The sequence below is a fragment of the Eucalyptus grandis genome, chromosome 3, assembly GCF_016545825.1.
Source record: "Eucalyptus grandis isolate ANBG69807.140 chromosome 3, ASM1654582v1, whole genome shotgun sequence".
NCBI classification, from domain to species: Eukaryota; Viridiplantae; Streptophyta; class Magnoliopsida; order Myrtales; family Myrtaceae; genus Eucalyptus; species Eucalyptus grandis.
Window position 1 is genome coordinate 12,426,787 of NC_052614.1, and position 16,868 is coordinate 12,443,654.

At 41.7% G+C, this 16,868-nt stretch overlaps 3 protein-coding genes across 4 annotated transcripts; 2 read left to right on the top strand and 1 right to left on the bottom strand.

Moving 5' to 3' along the window:
• The first annotated feature begins 159 nt into the window (after positions 1 to 159).
• On the top strand, positions 160 to 819 carry LOC104436571 (E3 ubiquitin-protein ligase RZF1). Its single transcript, XM_010049384.3, has one exon. It carries the CDS (start codon positions 216 to 218, stop codon positions 549 to 551), a length of 336 nt encoding a protein of 111 aa, XP_010047686.2. The 5' UTR covers positions 160 to 215; the 3' UTR covers positions 552 to 819.
• Positions 820 to 5,567: 4,748 nt separating this feature from the next.
• LOC104436572 (2-oxoglutarate-Fe(II) type oxidoreductase hxnY) lies at positions 5,568 to 10,201 on the top strand. 2 transcript variants are annotated; one of them, XM_010049385.3, is made up of 11 exons: positions 5,568 to 5,786; positions 5,918 to 6,113; positions 6,622 to 6,723; positions 6,816 to 6,867; positions 6,980 to 7,101; positions 7,184 to 7,284; positions 7,379 to 7,437; positions 7,969 to 8,025; positions 8,646 to 8,691; positions 9,115 to 9,194; positions 9,756 to 10,201. In XM_010049385.3, exons 1-11 carry the CDS (start codon positions 5,655 to 5,657, stop codon positions 9,844 to 9,846), a joined length of 1,038 nt encoding a protein of 345 aa, XP_010047687.2. In that variant the 5' UTR covers positions 5,568 to 5,654; the 3' UTR covers positions 9,847 to 10,201. The 2 variants fall into 2 exon arrangements, with proteins under 2 accessions (XP_010047687.2, XP_010047688.2); XM_010049386.3 differs by having other exon boundaries at positions 6,625 to 6,723.
• Positions 10,202 to 10,624: 423 nt separating this feature from the next.
• LOC104436573 (NADP-dependent malic enzyme) lies at positions 10,625 to 15,676 on the bottom strand. The gene is made up of 19 exons (XM_010049387.3): positions 15,403 to 15,676; positions 14,458 to 14,578; positions 14,272 to 14,346; positions 13,885 to 14,036; positions 13,698 to 13,803; positions 13,533 to 13,598; positions 13,236 to 13,331; positions 13,090 to 13,161; positions 12,917 to 13,000; positions 12,740 to 12,838; positions 12,431 to 12,478; positions 12,282 to 12,335; positions 12,091 to 12,189; positions 11,901 to 11,990; positions 11,668 to 11,745; positions 11,483 to 11,557; positions 11,306 to 11,396; positions 11,033 to 11,161; positions 10,625 to 10,927 (listed from the first exon to the last, which is right to left on the bottom strand). The coding sequence occupies exons 1-19, from the start codon at positions 15,528 to 15,530 to the stop codon at positions 10,839 to 10,841; spliced, it is 1,752 nt and encodes a 583-aa protein (XP_010047689.2). The 5' UTR covers positions 15,531 to 15,676; the 3' UTR covers positions 10,625 to 10,838.
• Positions 15,677 to 16,868: the final 1,192 nt, after the last annotated feature.

The following is a 16,868-nucleotide window of genomic DNA, read 5'->3' on the forward strand; positions in this document are numbered from 1 at the left end:
CGCTCCGATCGTCCTCTAAATTAGAACATAAAAATCTCGAGTCTCTTTCGTGAATTTGTAGTGGTGTCGCAAATGTCATTTCCACTCAACTTGTAGTCTTAATGAAGAATTAATTGACCGCCAACGTCGTTCCACCTATCCAACTTGTTATATATAATCCGTGTGACATATGACTCTCTGTCTCTGTCTCTCTCTGTCTCTGTCTCTCTCCGATCATGGCTGCAATGTCTTCGGAACCCGTCTCCCTGCCGAAGCACCCGCCCTTACCGATCGAACTCCGGTTTGACCTTGACGAGGTCCTGACCGATCTAGCCTCCTGCTCCAGCCTCCGGCTCAACCTGGACCTGTCGCAGGCATCGATCTTGGCCATGCCGACGGTGACCTCCACGACCGGGGGTTGCCCGATCTGCATGGAGGCCTTCCGCGGCAACGACAAGCGAGCCTCCTGCGGCCATGTCTACCACGAGCCCTGCATCGCGACATGGCTCTCGCTCAGTAGCTCCTGCCCTCTGTGCCGCTGCGAAATCGTCTCCGCCGCCTCCCGACCCTAAACCGAGAGGCCGACGGAACTTTCTAACTCCCCTTTCGTGTACCACTCTTTGCTTTTTTCTTTTTCTTTTTTCCCTTTTTTGGGAAGACATATTTCCCAATTTATGTACTTATGTTGAGATCAGTGGATCGTCTTTTGTTGAGTTTTGCGTGCTTGACCAATTTGCTAAATTATGGAATGAACGCAGTACGTGTCAGTTCTAATGTTTCTTCTTTTCTTTTGAGAGCATAATCATGTGTATAATTCTAGCATTTTATCTAGATATCTTCATAAGTGTTTAGTATTGTAGCATGTTTATTCGACTCGAAATTGCATTGAGACGATCTTTCATAGATTTACATCTATAGGTATTTGAGAGAGGTGATTAAATTCGATAATCTTGGCCAGCAAAAAAAGAAAAAGTTTCATGGAAATCTTTCTGCCGTGGATCTTGAACCGTTTTGTGTTCTTCCTTATCAGACTTGCAATAATGTCCCTCGAAATTTATGATCATGACCTGGATAAGGCACGAATTGAATGTCACTCCAGCATGATCGCAATTAAAAAACGGAATAAGGTTATTTTAGCACTGGAAAAAGTCATCATTATATCGATTTCGTAAGAATCTTGTTAACGGCGGCACTTGTACAGCCAGAAATATCTCTTCAATGGATAAAATTAATAAGTGCTCAAACTTTTCGTTAATAAAACTTATTTTAAAAGAAAAGACAATAATTAAGACCCATCGCGACCAACAAATAAAGATTATTTTTTTCTAGCCATTGGGTCGAATCCTTCAATTTGTGGTTTTTTTAATCTACATAAGTCAACTTTTAGAAAACGACAAAGAGCGTGCATTAAAGTCAAATCGCAAGTTGCCATCTAATCCGGATACACATGATGAATTTCACATCGAAAAGTTGGCAACAAACACCATCTTGGCTTGCATCCGTTCGGCGCCCTGATTTCTGGGTTCATTGTCCAGGACATCACAATCGTCAAACTCAATCAAAAGGGTTCGAATTGATAATCGGTTCTCCTTCCTTTTTCAAATGTCAAAATTGATGCTCACGAAAGTTATCAACTAATAGGGATGTACATCGATCGCCAAGATTGTTTAATTTTCTTTTTTTTTTTTCTTTTTTTAATTCTGAAGCAAACCTAAATTTATATATTTATTTATTTGTTGGAAAGCTCCCACCTTATAGAGAATAGAAGCAACCACTCCGAAATTGACCCTTTTGTCGGTCGGATTCTATTGTAGGATCAGTTCTCGATTCCACAAACTAAGAACCAACCTACCTACTCTAATTCTAGGTTCTAGGGTGGAAATTGACCCACCCTAGAACCGATCTCCATTAGTATCCACAGTTGGGTTCCGTTGTTGTAGTATATTGTGTGGCCATGAAGAAAAAAAAAAAGTAGGGGCATTAAGATCCAATTTTGGAACAATCCAATATGATCATCACACATTCCCGGTTGAGAGGGAATCATAACGATAAGAAGTGTAGATACATCTCTTGGCATTCTATAATTGAAAGATCTCAAAAAACCTCAGTTGTGAAAGTTCACATGGAAAAACAAACACAATTATCATGAACTATTGAAATTTTGAAGGTCCGGTATTGTAGATTGCCATGGTGAATCAAGTTTTAGCGAAAGCCCTTTGCAGCTAAGCTTATTTTCAAGTAGCCGGGCCTCCGCATGCATGTCCAGGATGATCAAAAGAAGTTATCTCCTCTGTGCTCATTCGATTTCGATTGTGGTGAACTTATTCGCATCATATCTCTCATCAAGTCTAGCAATACAGATGTACTGAAAAAATGAGTGAATGTTTCTTCACTAGAATCAGATGGGCAAGCCCCCATCTAAAGCAAATCGGGCTCGAATTCGATCCGTTCGAAAATGGGCCTTCTCCAACAACTGGGCTCAAATTATTCTTGATATTGAGCTCAAATTATCGTTCTTGCGTTATCGATCATTAATTTTGAATGTGATTGCTGGAGACTTTTTGGGCCATCAGATTGAAAGTTTGCCCGTTCCGTCGTCTCCGGGCACTTCATCGATTATAATTCATATTATAAATGACATAAAGACGTGATTTATTATTAAAATATTTAAGCATCGGGAAGGTATAAAAATGATCCTAATGTCATTCTTTTGCATATTCGGCCCCTCTTCTCGCCCAGTTCGATGTCTACGAGGACCAGTTGATTATCTATTATAACAAGCCAGCACCTACTTTAATTATGAATTCTCGTGAATCGAAGGAGAGAAAACCTTCTAATTTCGATGCTGAGATCGATTCCGACAAATGGCTTGAATAAATCAAGAAGCCTCGAGAACAAGATCAAGAAAACGGAAAATGACATTTTTCTGAGTTTATCTGCTGCGCTTCTCGATTTCTCCCCGACAAAATCCTGTTCCCTCGAGCTGGAAGAACCATCAAAGAAACGTGCGCATTGTTCTAGCGAGGGAAAAAAAAAACGTGTTTATTTTAGTTGATCGCTATGGTTCTCAAATGCGATTTGTCTTTGCTCTTCATTTTATTTTTGAGATAACAATAAAAATGAATTTGGCTCAATGTACAATATCATTTTTTAATTGTATATTTTTTTAATTTTAGTCTAACGTACAATATCATTCATAAATTTTTAATTTGTTTAAGTGGTGCATGAATTTTTTATAAATGTTTAATATAATTCTTAAATTATATGAAAATATCCAATATTATCTTTATATTAATTTGAGTTGAGAGACGTACTGAGTATTTTTATATAACTTAGATATTATATTAAACCTACATCAAAAGTTCAATAATAATGAGTTAAAGTTCAAGAACCACATGGACTAATTAATAGTTTATGTATGATAGTGATAAGAATCTCAAAACACAGCCTGCACAAGCATGCTCTATTGCTCTTGCACAAGCATGCTCTGTTGCTGTTTCAACGAAGGAAACGAAGGAAAATAATGAAGGTGTTGCTACTATAACAAAGATAAGAGGAAGTGAAGTATGCAAGTCAAGAAGCAAGTCATCAACCATGCCAGCCACATATGGGAGAGGAGTTCAGAATCAGTCAATGGGAAAAAAGAGGAGTTCAGAATCAGTCAATGGGAAAAACTATGAAGTCGGTGATGGAACTTCTAAACTTCATATGTTCAACTCTAAGTGAAGATCTGTTGAAGAACAGTTATTCAGTTTTGACTTATATAACAAAATGGGTAACAGTTTTCTTTTTTTTTTTGTTTTAGTATAAGTCGATTCCTTCTCTCATTAGCCTTTTTTTCTTCTTCGTAAGGCGTATGTACTATATATAGAAAAACAGAGCAAGCTAGACATTATGCTATTAGATGAACACTTTATCTTCAGTACAAAAAGAATAAAGCAAAAACTTCTCGATCGTTTTCATTAGCCTTTCTTTCTTTCACTTTGATTCATCTTCAAAAATAGTGTATGTGGAGTCAAAGTTCAAGAAACATTTCTATACTTTGTATTTTCTTTTATTTTCTTTTATTTTCTCGCTTGATTTATAAAGGTAGGGGAGAAAAAAAGAGAAAAAGGAAAAAAAAAACTAAGCGGAGCACAAAGGTGAAACGCACTGATGTTGTCCACCGCAAAGGGGGCCCACGACATCTTTTTTTTTTTTTTTCCTTTGGTTCTAAAAAGCGCCCACGACAAGTTAGTGGATGACTCGAACAGGAAGCCACGTGCAAGAAAAAGCAAGCCGAAGAGACCGCGTCGTCATTGGCGGCGGGACCTTTGTCAAAAGAGGTCCTTTCATTGCTGAATATATATATATAGAGGGTTGTTCTTTTTTGGCTTCAAATTAATTTCATTATTAAATCTAACGAAATACGAGAAATTAAAATGACTAAAAACGGCATTAATAGTCCAATCCCAAACGCTAAATTTTTTGAGAGAAAAGGAACTAAAACTTTAAAAATAAAAGCCAGTGCCGAATGCCCACGTGGTCATTTACCATTAGAGGAATGTCCTTTTCGAGAAGATAACGAGCGAGATATCCTCATGCATTATTTAGTATTATGGTTTTGGATGTTCCTGTAGTTAATTGGACATTTCGATAGTACTAGACTACCATTTCGGCGAGTGATATTCAGGCCAATCCTTTCTGAGTTTGAAATTTCGGAATTGGCCAAGTCAAAGATTCGATGAAATTTTCTTTTCTTAAGCATTTAGGACAACAAGTTGAGTAAAATGAACGACGTTGAACTGCAGACTTAAAAGTCCAAAGTGAATGCATTCAAAGACTACACGTGGACCTAGAGTTGATAGACGTCAAGGACCAAATCCACAACCCTCCACGTGCCTTGAAATCGCTTCTGATGCCAACAACTATGGCCGTGACCGGCACTAAAATTTCATCTCTCGGCAAGTTTAAATTTAAAAAAAAAAATGAGATAATAATAAAACCAAAACACATTCAATGATCCTCAAAAAAAAAAAAAAAAAAATTTCATCTCTCGGCATGAAAATCATAAAACACATTCAATGATCCTCAAAAAAAAAAAAAAAAACATGAAATCATAACTTGTGAATAATAAAAATATTTACAGTCAACTTGAAAGTGTGAAGCATGCAGATATCGACATATAAAAATAAAAAATATAATCCTGTTCGGCGCCTCTTTCGGGGATCACCGAGGATGACCCTCGCAGGGGCCAACATCTCCTGGCTTCCACCACCGGTCATTCAGCCGGCCGGGATTCCGTGGCCCCCGGTTAATGAAAGAAATTATATAATTTATATGAATTAGCAAAACTTCTCGCATAAGCATTACCCCCACTCACATACCAACCATCAATTTTTCATGGAATATTTCTAAAAAGAAATTCCACACATTAAAAAAAAAAAAAAAGATAAATAGCGCCTTTTCGCGGAGCCAACAGGTGGCACGCGCGCGACCGCTACATTCATTTCCGCCCCGCACGCGAAGAGCCAGAGCCGCCCGAGCAACGACGACGTCGTTCGCCCTTTCCCCCGCCGATACAAATACGAAGAGGCCCCTCGCCACCCGTTGCAACGAAGAAGAAGAAGCAGATAGAGAGAGAAAGAGAAGAGAGAGAGAGAGAGAGAGAACGTCGGCGTGATCTGGAAAAAGCGATGGCGAAGCAGAGCGGCGGCGACGGCGACGGCGACGGCGACGGCGCCTTCGAGGTCGCGAAGGTCTCCAACCTCAACTGCATCGACCTCTCCAGCTCCGACCTCCACCAATCCGTCGCCCTCCTCAAGCAGGTCCCTTCCTCTCGATCCTTTCGCCGGCCGATGAGGCGGCGCCGGTTTCTTCTCTCTCTTTCCGATCTCGCGGCTGATTTTCCCGAGCTCGATGTTCTCTTCTTCTTTTTTTTGTGAGCGCGCGCGCGCAGGCGTGCTTGGATTGCGGATTCTTCTACGTGATCAACCACGGGATAAGCCGGGAGTTCATGGAGGAGGTGTTCGAGCAGAGCCGGCGGTTCTTCGATCTGCCGGCGGCCGAGAAGATGAAGCTCCTGAGGAACGAGAAGCACCGGGGCTACACTCCCCTGCTCGACGAGCTCCTCGATCCTGGGAATCAGCTCCACGGTTCGGTCTCTCCGACGTCTATATCACTTAGCATCTCCTCGCGTGCGTGCGTGCGTGTCCGTGACGTGCAATGTCGGGATGTACATGTGTTCGCGTCGCGCGCTGCAGTGCATGCGCGTCTCTGTTTGTAATCTGGAGCCAGGAGAATTCTTCAGGCGCGTTAGAGAATCGGTCATAGCGGATTCTGCTTCCGGAACCAAAATCTTGCTCCTGAAAAATCGGTAGGGAGAAGATTGGTAGCAAGAAAATTCTAGACGCGAGCTTTTCGGAAGTGGAAAGGCTATGAGTCGTTTATAAATAGCTTGTTCTGTGGATAAGAACGCGGATGGATATAAGCCGTGACTCGAACCAGAAATAGAACAAAAGCATGTGGACAAAAGTGTGTTTATGCTTCTTTTGAAAAAAACATGTCCCTGCGCATCAATTGGTGAATAGGTTGACTTGTAGCATTATCCTGATTTTTCCGGCAGATGCTAATCGATGATTTTGATGTTCCGTTATATGTCAGTAGGAGATTACAAAGAGGGGTATTATATTGGCGTGGAAGTTCCTGAGGATGATCCTGAAGCACAAAAACCCTTTTATGGGCCAAATGTTTGGCCTGCCTCCGGTGAGAAATCGAGAGGATGGATTAGTGGTTATTAGCTTCTGCAGACATGTCAGTTATCCTTCAATTGTTATTCTTCTTCCCTTCTTTGCTAGAAATATTGCCTGGATGGAGAGAAACTATGGAGAAGTATCACCAAAAGGCATTGTAAGTCTTACAAACTTACCATACCCACAATATATAATTTGCATTTTCTTTATTCTGCTGTTTTGTCATAAAATCAGCCACCTATTTTTTCTAATGCTTGATGTGCATTTAGAGAGGTAGCAAAGTCAGTGGCAAGGATCATAGCACTTGCACTTGATCTGGAAATCGATTTCTTTGATAAGCCAGAAATGCTGGGGAAGTCTATTGCCACCTTGCGCTTACTACACTATGGAGGTGAAATTTCATTTCACAGTCTCTGCAGTTAAACAAGATAATTTTTTTTTTAAGTTATACTGACATTTTAATTGTAATGTAGGAGAAGTTTCTGATCCCTCACAAGGACTCTATGGAGCAGGAGCTCATTCTGACTATGGTTTAATTACCCTATTGGCAACAGATGATGTGTTAGGTCTACAAGTATGAAGCATGCTGTAACATGTTATATTAATCATTTTCTGTGCACCAACTACCTTGTGTGCTTATTTTCAGTGGATTCTATTGTGTTTTGTAGATATGCAAGGATAAGGATGCAAATCCTTGTGTTTGGGAATATGTAGCACCAGTCAAAGGGTAGGTCATTGTAAACTCTGCTGAAAAAAATTAAAGTTCTAGCTTTGCCCTTCTTCAGTTATATTCTCTTTAAGATACATTGATTTTATCGAATTCCTTTTTTGTGAATAAGTTATGAAATATTCTGGTTGCACACATAATATGTCATTATGCCATATTTTTTTGAGCTCTTCCTCTTTTTCATGCCAAGCAATTTCAGTGTTTGCCCATATTGTCTGTAATCTCATGAAAGGTTCTCTGTGTCTTGGTAAAATTAGGTCATGGTATTGGCTTAAAGTCATGTACATTCCCCAATGCACGTCGACATATGCATTTTCTAAAATCACAGGTTCTTGATGAACCATAAGTCAAAGTCTTCCAGCTTGTATTGGTGTTAATTCTTTCTAAGGAAACTTCTTTGCATGGCATCGGAGCTTGCTAAGTCAATAAGGTTAATTGACCTTGAAGTTTTGGTATAGAAGATATCGTAGAAAAGAACTTATTATTTTCTATGAAAAATGACAAGTTTTGCCATTGGCTTGTTGCTGGCAGAGCTTTCATTGTGAATCTTGGCGATATGCTGGAGCGGTGGAGCAACTGTATCTTCAAGTAAGGACATCTATGATCTCTCAGCTTAAAAGTTAGCTGAAAATGCATCTGCATGTTAAGTGTGGCATAAGTATACTGCTAGGAGCTAGGAGTGGCTTAAGACTGAGCGCCGCATTTAGCTGGTCTTAAATCACACGTCTTGTCTGGAGGAAAAAAAAATGCTTTGGCCTGATCTTTTCTCCTAAATGCCAGTTTTACAGATACAGCTAGTTTTATGAGTCCCAAATGTGTGGATAGTCTTGTTTTCAGTTAAAAATTCATTTCATGAGTTTGCATTCCGAGTAAAGCAATTGTCTAGCTGTATTTCTTTCCCACCAATGTTCTCTGTATTCAATGAAGTAAAGACAGTAGTCAAGTCAGTTTCAAACCCATCAAGAAAGTTTCTAAGAACATTTTTTAGGCTCCATGCTTATTTCATGGCCATATTGTAATTCATGAAATGAGCATGAAGACCCCCCAGAAAGCTTCAGAGGAAATGGGTTTTATGGAATGCTCATCTCATTACCTTGTCATATTTCCTTCACTGAACACATCTAGACCTCTTTCCTCAACTCGCTTTTATGTTCTTTCTATGTGTTTAAATTTCTTTTCCTGATGCACTTTGCTTTTGCTTTTATCAGGTCCACGTTGCACAGAGTTCTAGGAAATGGCCAGCAGAGATATTCCGTAAATCTCCTGCTTTATCTCAGGCCTTGAAGGCCTCTTTAAGCATTTAACAATTTCCTCCAGCTTTTTCATCTGAGATAAGCTCGTTACAAAGATATTTTAAATCCAAATTTCAAGTACTAACCCACCTTTTTCCTCCATTGAGAGCAATCACTTGGTTGTTGTCATATTGGGAGAACCGTAAGATCCTGTTTCTTTAGCACTTTGATAAGTTGGTTTGAGCTCAACTTGAAATAGCACATTATCGTTGTTCAACCTACTCTTTAACTTCATATTTGTTCTTCACCATTACTTGGTATTCTGCTGTACTTATCGCTGCAATAGAAGATTGCTGCTGCTTTCTTTTCAGGGTTGAGCAGATAAGATTGCTACTTGAGAAAATCAAGGATCATCCGTTCCTTAATAACTCTGCTCTTTATGCAGATTGCGTATTTTGTAGAACCTAGTCATGATTGTCTTGTGGAGTGCCTGCCGTCCTGCAAGTCAGATGATAATCCTCCCAAGTAAGTCAGAATACCATGATCCAAGTAGGAGCCTGGTTGTGCTGATAATAACTGAGTACTTTGTTGTTGATTCTAACCTTAACCAAATACGTGACCCATTTAGTCAGTGCTAGTGAATAATTTCTATAATAAGTCGTGTGAGAGCATATAATTGGTGTTTTTCTCAGTTTCTACTTTTCTAGTCCAGGACATAATATATTTCCTGCATCATATTCTGGGAAATGGTTTTTCAATCTCTCCATACATTTCCTATAGATCTCCATAATAAATTTTCTTTCCTGTGATGCTCAGCATTTCATACACATGCCTTAATCTCCATAAATTCTGATTTTGAATTATATCTGGATTGAAGTCTTGGTGTTAGGCCTGCCAGTTTGTAAGTCGCTGGCAAGATAGATTAGGCCATTCTTGCTTAGTGCTGTATAATTTGGCGTGTACATTGTGGAAAACTCCTTGTTTTGGCTGTTCTTTTTTGCTTTTCTGGGATATTACACCACAAATCTGGTGTGCTTGACCGGCTGCGGCTCTTGAACTGACTAGGAGTTCTCTCTATGTTACCAGGTTTCCTCCTATCAAATGCGGGACTTACCTGAGCCAGCGCTACAGCGATACTCATACTGACCTTAATACATACAGAGCAGGACAGACTTGAGCGGGCCTCATCCGGCGGCCTTGGCCATCCACACTGGTTGGTGATCTAAATAGGATTTTAGTATCATTCATTGTATCATATAGGCGCCACAAGGCACGTATCCCATAATAATCTTGATATCCCTCGGCCATTCATGGTTGATCTTTCTCATGTAATGACTGCCATCCTGATAATTATGGGGATCAGAATAGCAAGCTGTCATCTGAAATACAACCATGGCAATTTAGGCATGCCAATGCCCGGTAATTTTCGCCTTTGTTTCGAACATGGGAAACACAACTCGTGGCTTTTGCTTGTAGAAGGCTCGACATTTCCTATAAAGCAGCATGATACCATTCAGAGGCGATTCTATTCAGACTTCAGGAGTTTTGGTCTTGAACTTCTCTTTTAGGTCAATCCCCAAAAAAAAAGGTTAATTCAAAAGGTAAGGCTTTTCCTTACACTTCTCTCACATTTCTTACACTTATAACTTAATCATTAGTTACTTTGACAATCGATGTGGACAACCTCAATAAAGTTCACTACAAGGATTAATTTAGGTGTAGCTTCTTGAACACCTAAGCTAAAAGTCAATCAAGTTGAGAGAACCAAGCATCCCACTTACAAATTTTGTCGCAGTCGAACGAGAACTACACAAATATAATGGTCATGTTCATGTTGTGAGTCAACACTTCTGAGGTCGTTTGACTAGGAAAAGGCGTACGCCAAAGTCCATGCACAACGATCGGGGTTCGAACCCACCGGGACAGGGGGAGGGAGAAAGGGAAAACCTTTGAGATGGATGAACAGAACTGCACCGAAGCACTCGTATTTAGAAAGATGTGGTGTCCGCGGTAACATGAGGCACCTACAGTCTGGACATACAAAAGAACTCGACGAGACTTAGCATGATGAAAGCGAGGACAACAGCTCATGACAGATTTATTGTTGCTACAAGCACCTCGAGAACGCGGCCGACATAACCACATAGCGGTAGCAGACGCCCGGTCACTCTAGCGATACATTCGGTAGACTGGGCTGTACATGCAGCTCTCGGCATACTTGACGAGATCCACGGGGCGAGGAAGATGCGACGCCAAACCTGTCGAACGAGAACCGTGAGCAAAGATATCATAGCAAAAGATAGCATGGCAAAATCGCACACCTAGAGAGGAAGTCAGAAGGTGGGAAACATGTAAAGGCTCACCGAGGTCATATGCCTTGGTCGCGACTTTTGCAGCTATGTCGGCGGAGATTTTCCTGATATTGGAGAACGGTGGGTAGATCAGCCCCTTCTCAAAGTTCTCCTGCGTCACTTGCCCAGCCAATGCTTCCGCTGTATCGTAGAGACAGACGGTGAGGGGTCGAGATAGAAGGCGCGCAACCGCGGCGGTTAACTTGCACTTACGAATGTAAGGGGATAGAAAAAAGGATTATGCATATGTAAGTGTCGGTATCATCGGTATGTTAATGCACTTACAGGCTGCCAGGAGCATTTCGTCGTGGACTCGAATCGCCCCGCACATGACCACGCCGAGACCGAACCCAGGGAAAATGTAAGCATTGTTGGACTGAATCGATGGAGGCAGCCAAATCTAAGTCTCCGTAAGCCGAAAGAGTAAACTTGAAAAAGCCACTAAAGGAAGAGGAGGATAACCTGGCCAGGGACAAAAACTTTGCCCTCGAACTCCACCGGATCGAAAGGACTTCCGCTGGCAAATATTGCACGGCCCTGCAATTCCAGAACAGGGTAAAGTAGGAACGGTACAAGTAGAAATGCGTAAGCGGACGGCTTTGTCAAGTTTGTGGAGGATAAATACTCAAAATGCCATTTCAGATTACCTTGCTCCAGGTATAAGCTTCTTCAGCAGTACACTCAGATTGCGATGTCGGGTTGGATAGAGCCATGATGAGAGGTTTCTGCATCGAATTACATCACAGAGATGTGAGAGAGTAGAGGTTATTGAACATGCCAAACGCAAGGTCGGCATGCCGCAGCAAATCTACTGAAGGATGTTCTTCGGGCATTATTAATTAAATGCGATGGAAAACCCAAAAAAAAAAAAAAAATTTACCTTGTTAAAGGAGCACAGTGCCTCAATGACCTCCTTCGTAAATGTTTTTCCTACTCCAGAAGATCCGATCAGAATTGTCGGCTTGATTGCCTGAGGAAGTAATCAAGTATGCATAGTTAGCGGCTTATATTAAAAAAGCAACAAAATCCGTGAAAGTTTAGAAACAGAATGCAGATTCAATTTCACACACCTTGACAGCACCTAAGAGATCCTTGACAGGTTCGTGTTCATGAGCCCATGGCTTCTTGAATTGTTGAAGCGACTCTTTCCTAGAACCAACGATCAATCCCTGCGAGAACATTTTGACAAGATTGATGCCAAGGTCGTATTCATTCCGAATTTCGCCATCGAACAGCCAAGTCGTATCAAACCAAACGCTACCTTAGAGTCGACCAGCCAGATCTTCTTACGAGCCTCCTCCACAGGTGCTTTCGCCTACAATGTACCAGGAAAAGCTACTAAAAGGGCTAAAAGTGAACTTTGTACAATTAGGAGAATGCTAGTCTGCAAGAGTCCATTGGTCAAATTACCTGCTTTGACATCTCAAGAGCGATCAGCTCGGCTATGCCTGTTCCAGCCTGGATTGCCAGAGGATGTTTGAGTTGAGCAACGAAGCAATGTCAAGAACAACCAATATGAACATCCCAGGTGCATAATCAAAATAAAGCCTAAACTTTATCAAAAAAGATGAAAAGGGGGAGACAAGAGAGAGCATAATCGGCAAGGAAATTCATCACATTTCGATAAAATACATCATGTCAAAATGAAAATCCAAGTCCGGGTCCATCTCCAAATACAATGCTAAGAAAGGGGGAAGTGCCAAATAAAAATTAACTCACTTCCCCAGCACCAAGGAACAAGAAAGTCTGATCTGCCAGGGTGCCGCCTAGTAATTTTAGTGCAGCAACAACTCCTGAGAGAACAACAGCTGCTGTTCCCTGCCAAAAAAGAAGGAAAAAGCTAAGTGCTGAGGAATAGATCTGCACGCTGCCACTGAGAGTGCTTAAAAGTGATACCTGTATATCATCGTTGAAGACGAGATGAGTTGAGCGATATTTTGCAAGCAGTTCAAAGGCATTGTGGTTTGCAAAATCCTCAAACTGCAGAGTTCAGGAAACAATGAATCTGGACCAAATAAAATATGAAACAGCTCTGAAAACTCCGTGAGTAAAGAATGTAAAGGCTTGACCTGCACAAGGACTTTTTCTCCATAGTTCTGCTTGACAGCACTCATAAACTCATGAAGAAAATCAGCATATTCCTGCAAATTGGCAAAAACTAGCTCAATTAAGTGGAATACATAACAGGATTAACAAACATGAGAAGTAACGGAACCTGTCCAGTTGCTCTTTTCTGTCTGAGACCAATGTAAAACTCATCCTGTAACAACTGCTCATTGTTTGTTCCCACATCAATCGTTATCGGCAAGCACTAGAAAACAAGTAAAAATAAGATCAGTCTTATAATGCATGCATCTGTAGCTACAAACAGATGCCTCATTCCAAACTTTCAAATTTGTAGATTGTGGCAATGTTCTGATTGAAAAAAAAAAAAAAAAAAAATCTATTGGAAATGGAATATGGAGTTGGAATAACGAATGTAGGCAAGAATACACCATTCAAAATTACTTACTGCCGAAGGACGAACTCCTCCAAGAGCTGTGTACAGCGATAATTTCCCAACAGGGATGCCCATACCCTGGAAAAGTACTATCTTGTCAGGTACCAAAGCTTGTCACACATACAATGTACCGTCTATATGTTCATGTCCCTTAAAACTAAAAGAGCTTAAAATCACCTGGCATCCAAGATCACCAAGTCCTAAGATTCTCTCTCCATCAGTCACGACTATAACTTGGATGCCCCTCTCTGGCCAGTTCTTCAACACTTCCAGAATTTTACCCCTGGCAAAGCCAACAAGATTTAGTAGGTTGACATACTTACATTGCTTGGGGAAAGTCAAAGCTCATTGAAACAGTGCATACTTCTCTTTTAAGCTTATGAACAAACCCTGAGGTCGCCGGAAGATACTTCCATATTTTTGGCAAGCCTCACCCACAGTTGGAGTATAGACAATCGGAAGTAACTCCTCGACATTATCAATAAGAAGCTTGTAGAAAAGCCGCTCATTTCTCTCCTGTAGATAAAGAACAGATGCATTTGAAACCCCCCGAAAAACAGAAAAGATGGGAAAGAAGATCATTCTTGTCTTGATCTTCTATGAGCGCAGAATGTCTCCTACGTCTTTGGTTGCCATATTTCTTCCTTAGGATGATTGAAGTAAAACTCAACACATCACTTAGACTTAGCTACATTGAACCAAATGAACAACTGTGGATCCCAACAAGTGTGATTGTTTGCAAAACGCATACCTCCAGGTCCATCAGGGACATATACTTCTGCAACGGAACTTGATATTCTCGAAGATTTTTCATCAGTTTCTTCTCCTGTTATTACAAATTCACGACGAACGGAATAGTCAGAACAAATTATACATAATCATGGAGTCAAGGCGCGCAGAAATAGGATGGAGACTAGGGAAACTGCACTCATCCAACCTGAGCTTGCTGAGAGGAAATAGTAGGAGGCAACAGGCCACGCAAGTAGTGGGCATCTCTCTCTCTCTCAGTGAAAGCGAGCCCCTTGTTATGGCGAGGATCTCTCAATAAAGAGTACCCACTGCATCAGATCACCGAAGTCAGGAGAAGAAGTCAGATCGGGAATCAATCGGAAATATCATAATCTTGAATGGCCGATTTTCCGCATAAAATCTGTAAGTTAGTAACCATCCATCTTCAGTTTTTTTTTTTTTTTTTTTTTTAACTCTGACCATGGCGATCATCATTACATCGGAGGCAACGAATCGACACTTTTGCAATGAATTTATCTTTGTCCGACACGAGGTCAACTTTCGCGTTCGTACACAACAATAACATGAAGAACTAGACAGACAGTACTTTACTTCGTGTATATATCTGTGTACACATAGGCAAACATAAACTTTTACTGTAGATACATCTGCACAATCATGATATGCACATGCAGAGAGAGGGAACGCAGATGATTCCACGTGAAGATCCTCGCGATCTACGGGAAAACGATCCGACTCTGAGATCGTCTTACTCGAATTGCGTATCGACCGAGCATCCGTTACTTTTCTTAGTATAGCATCGAAATCTCGGGGATGACATAGCAACCAAAAACATAGCACATCCATGTCTGACGTTGACCAGATTGGAGGCGCTACGTGAGTTGACCGAGCCGCTGTGTCGGACCGGTGCCGGCGCGAAACGCATCGGAACCGTCCGAGCGACGAACTCAAACCGGAAAAACAGAGCAGACAACTGAACAGAAAGCGACAGGAGCCGAAGCTCGTGCAATCTAAAACCAGAAGCCACGGCCGAAGCTCGGACTACTCGCGAAACGAGAAAAACCAGAATCCGACAGGTCGGAGATCGTCGTCATCGTCATCATCGGTCGAAGGAGGAGGAGGAGGAGCTGACCTGGCGACGGAGAAGGTCCAGGGAGTGAGGAGCTGGTCCTCGCTGCCGCGATCCTCGCCGTACGTGTCCCCGACGCCGCCTCCGACGGCGGCTACGTCGCTCAGATCCTTCGTCGTCGCGCTCGCCATCTCCGCCCTCCTCCTCGCTTCTTCGAAAGCTCGAACGTCGAACGACTACCGCGGCGGAACTGAGAAGAGAGGACCAGAGAGCACGCGAGCAGTGTGAACTAGAAAAGGTACACGGATCACCAGCTCCTCTCGGGAACGAATGCGCTACGGACACGTTGCATTGGCTCTCTTTTTGTAGGAATGATGATGCGCGTCGCGGGAAAGTCCGGATCGGGACAAAAGGTCAAAAAACCGGATAAGCTGTAATAAAATATCCTGCGCGCGCTGTCGCTGCTAGGCTGTCAAACTCGTGGTCAATTGCATGGACGGGATAAGAACGCGTAAATTTCAGGGATGAGTTTTAACTTCTACGCTCTCTCTAAGAATAGAAAAGTAAAAATTTGAAAGTCAACGTACAATAAAAATAAAATAGGATTAATAAATAAATAAAAACTCGTGGTCATTTCGGAGCTGTTTGACCTCAGTATTTGAGTGACTCTCGTTAAAGCGGAAGTGGCGGGGGATCACGATGATCGGGTTCGATGCAGATCATCGCGGCGGATAAAAAGGCGATCGATCGAGAGAGAGGAGAAGAAAAGGAGATGGCGACGTGTCATCATTTTGTCATTTTTTTTTCTTTTTTGGGTGTCAGTAGGGACGGTTTCGCCGTCGGCAAAGCACGATCGTCTCTCTTTGTTTTGGCTGCTTTCGCGGGGATCTCGTTCGTTTCGTATTTTTAATGAGTGACCGGGGGCTGAGGACGAGAGACGTGCACCCGCAGCTAGCGTGTCGTCTCCACTCATCGTGGAGGTTGGACGGTCGGTAGCGCTCGAATGTTCAATTTTAGTTATAATTATTCACTTTATCTGAATTTTCAATGTTCATGATTGACGAATTGGCCGACATGTGCCAAATTTTAAAGAGAGAGAGAGTGGTGGAGTGGTCTCCCCAGATTGGTCATGACGACAGTTAAGTTTAATGGTGGCACCACCTTAGAGGCAGGGGTGGCACACAACAAAGTTTAAGTATCGCATCTAATGTCATTAATTTTTTTTTTAACGAATTGATTATATGAAACTAATTTTGAGAAATCTGGATATTTAATCGAAATGAGAATTAGAAAGAAAGGTGCGTGAACCGACCAGGATTTGCTCATGCAAAGCAAAACAAGTACCCCGCATTTACAAAGAAGCCACCGAACCTGACATAGATTGGGGCTTTAACATGATTTAGTCGACACAAGATGTCCATGGCAATGATGCTCCTAATATTCGAGGTAATTGTCGGCATTTCGCAGTCCAGGGATGCATATGTTCATCCACAGGGCGACATTTATCCAAGGAAATGATGACAATGACA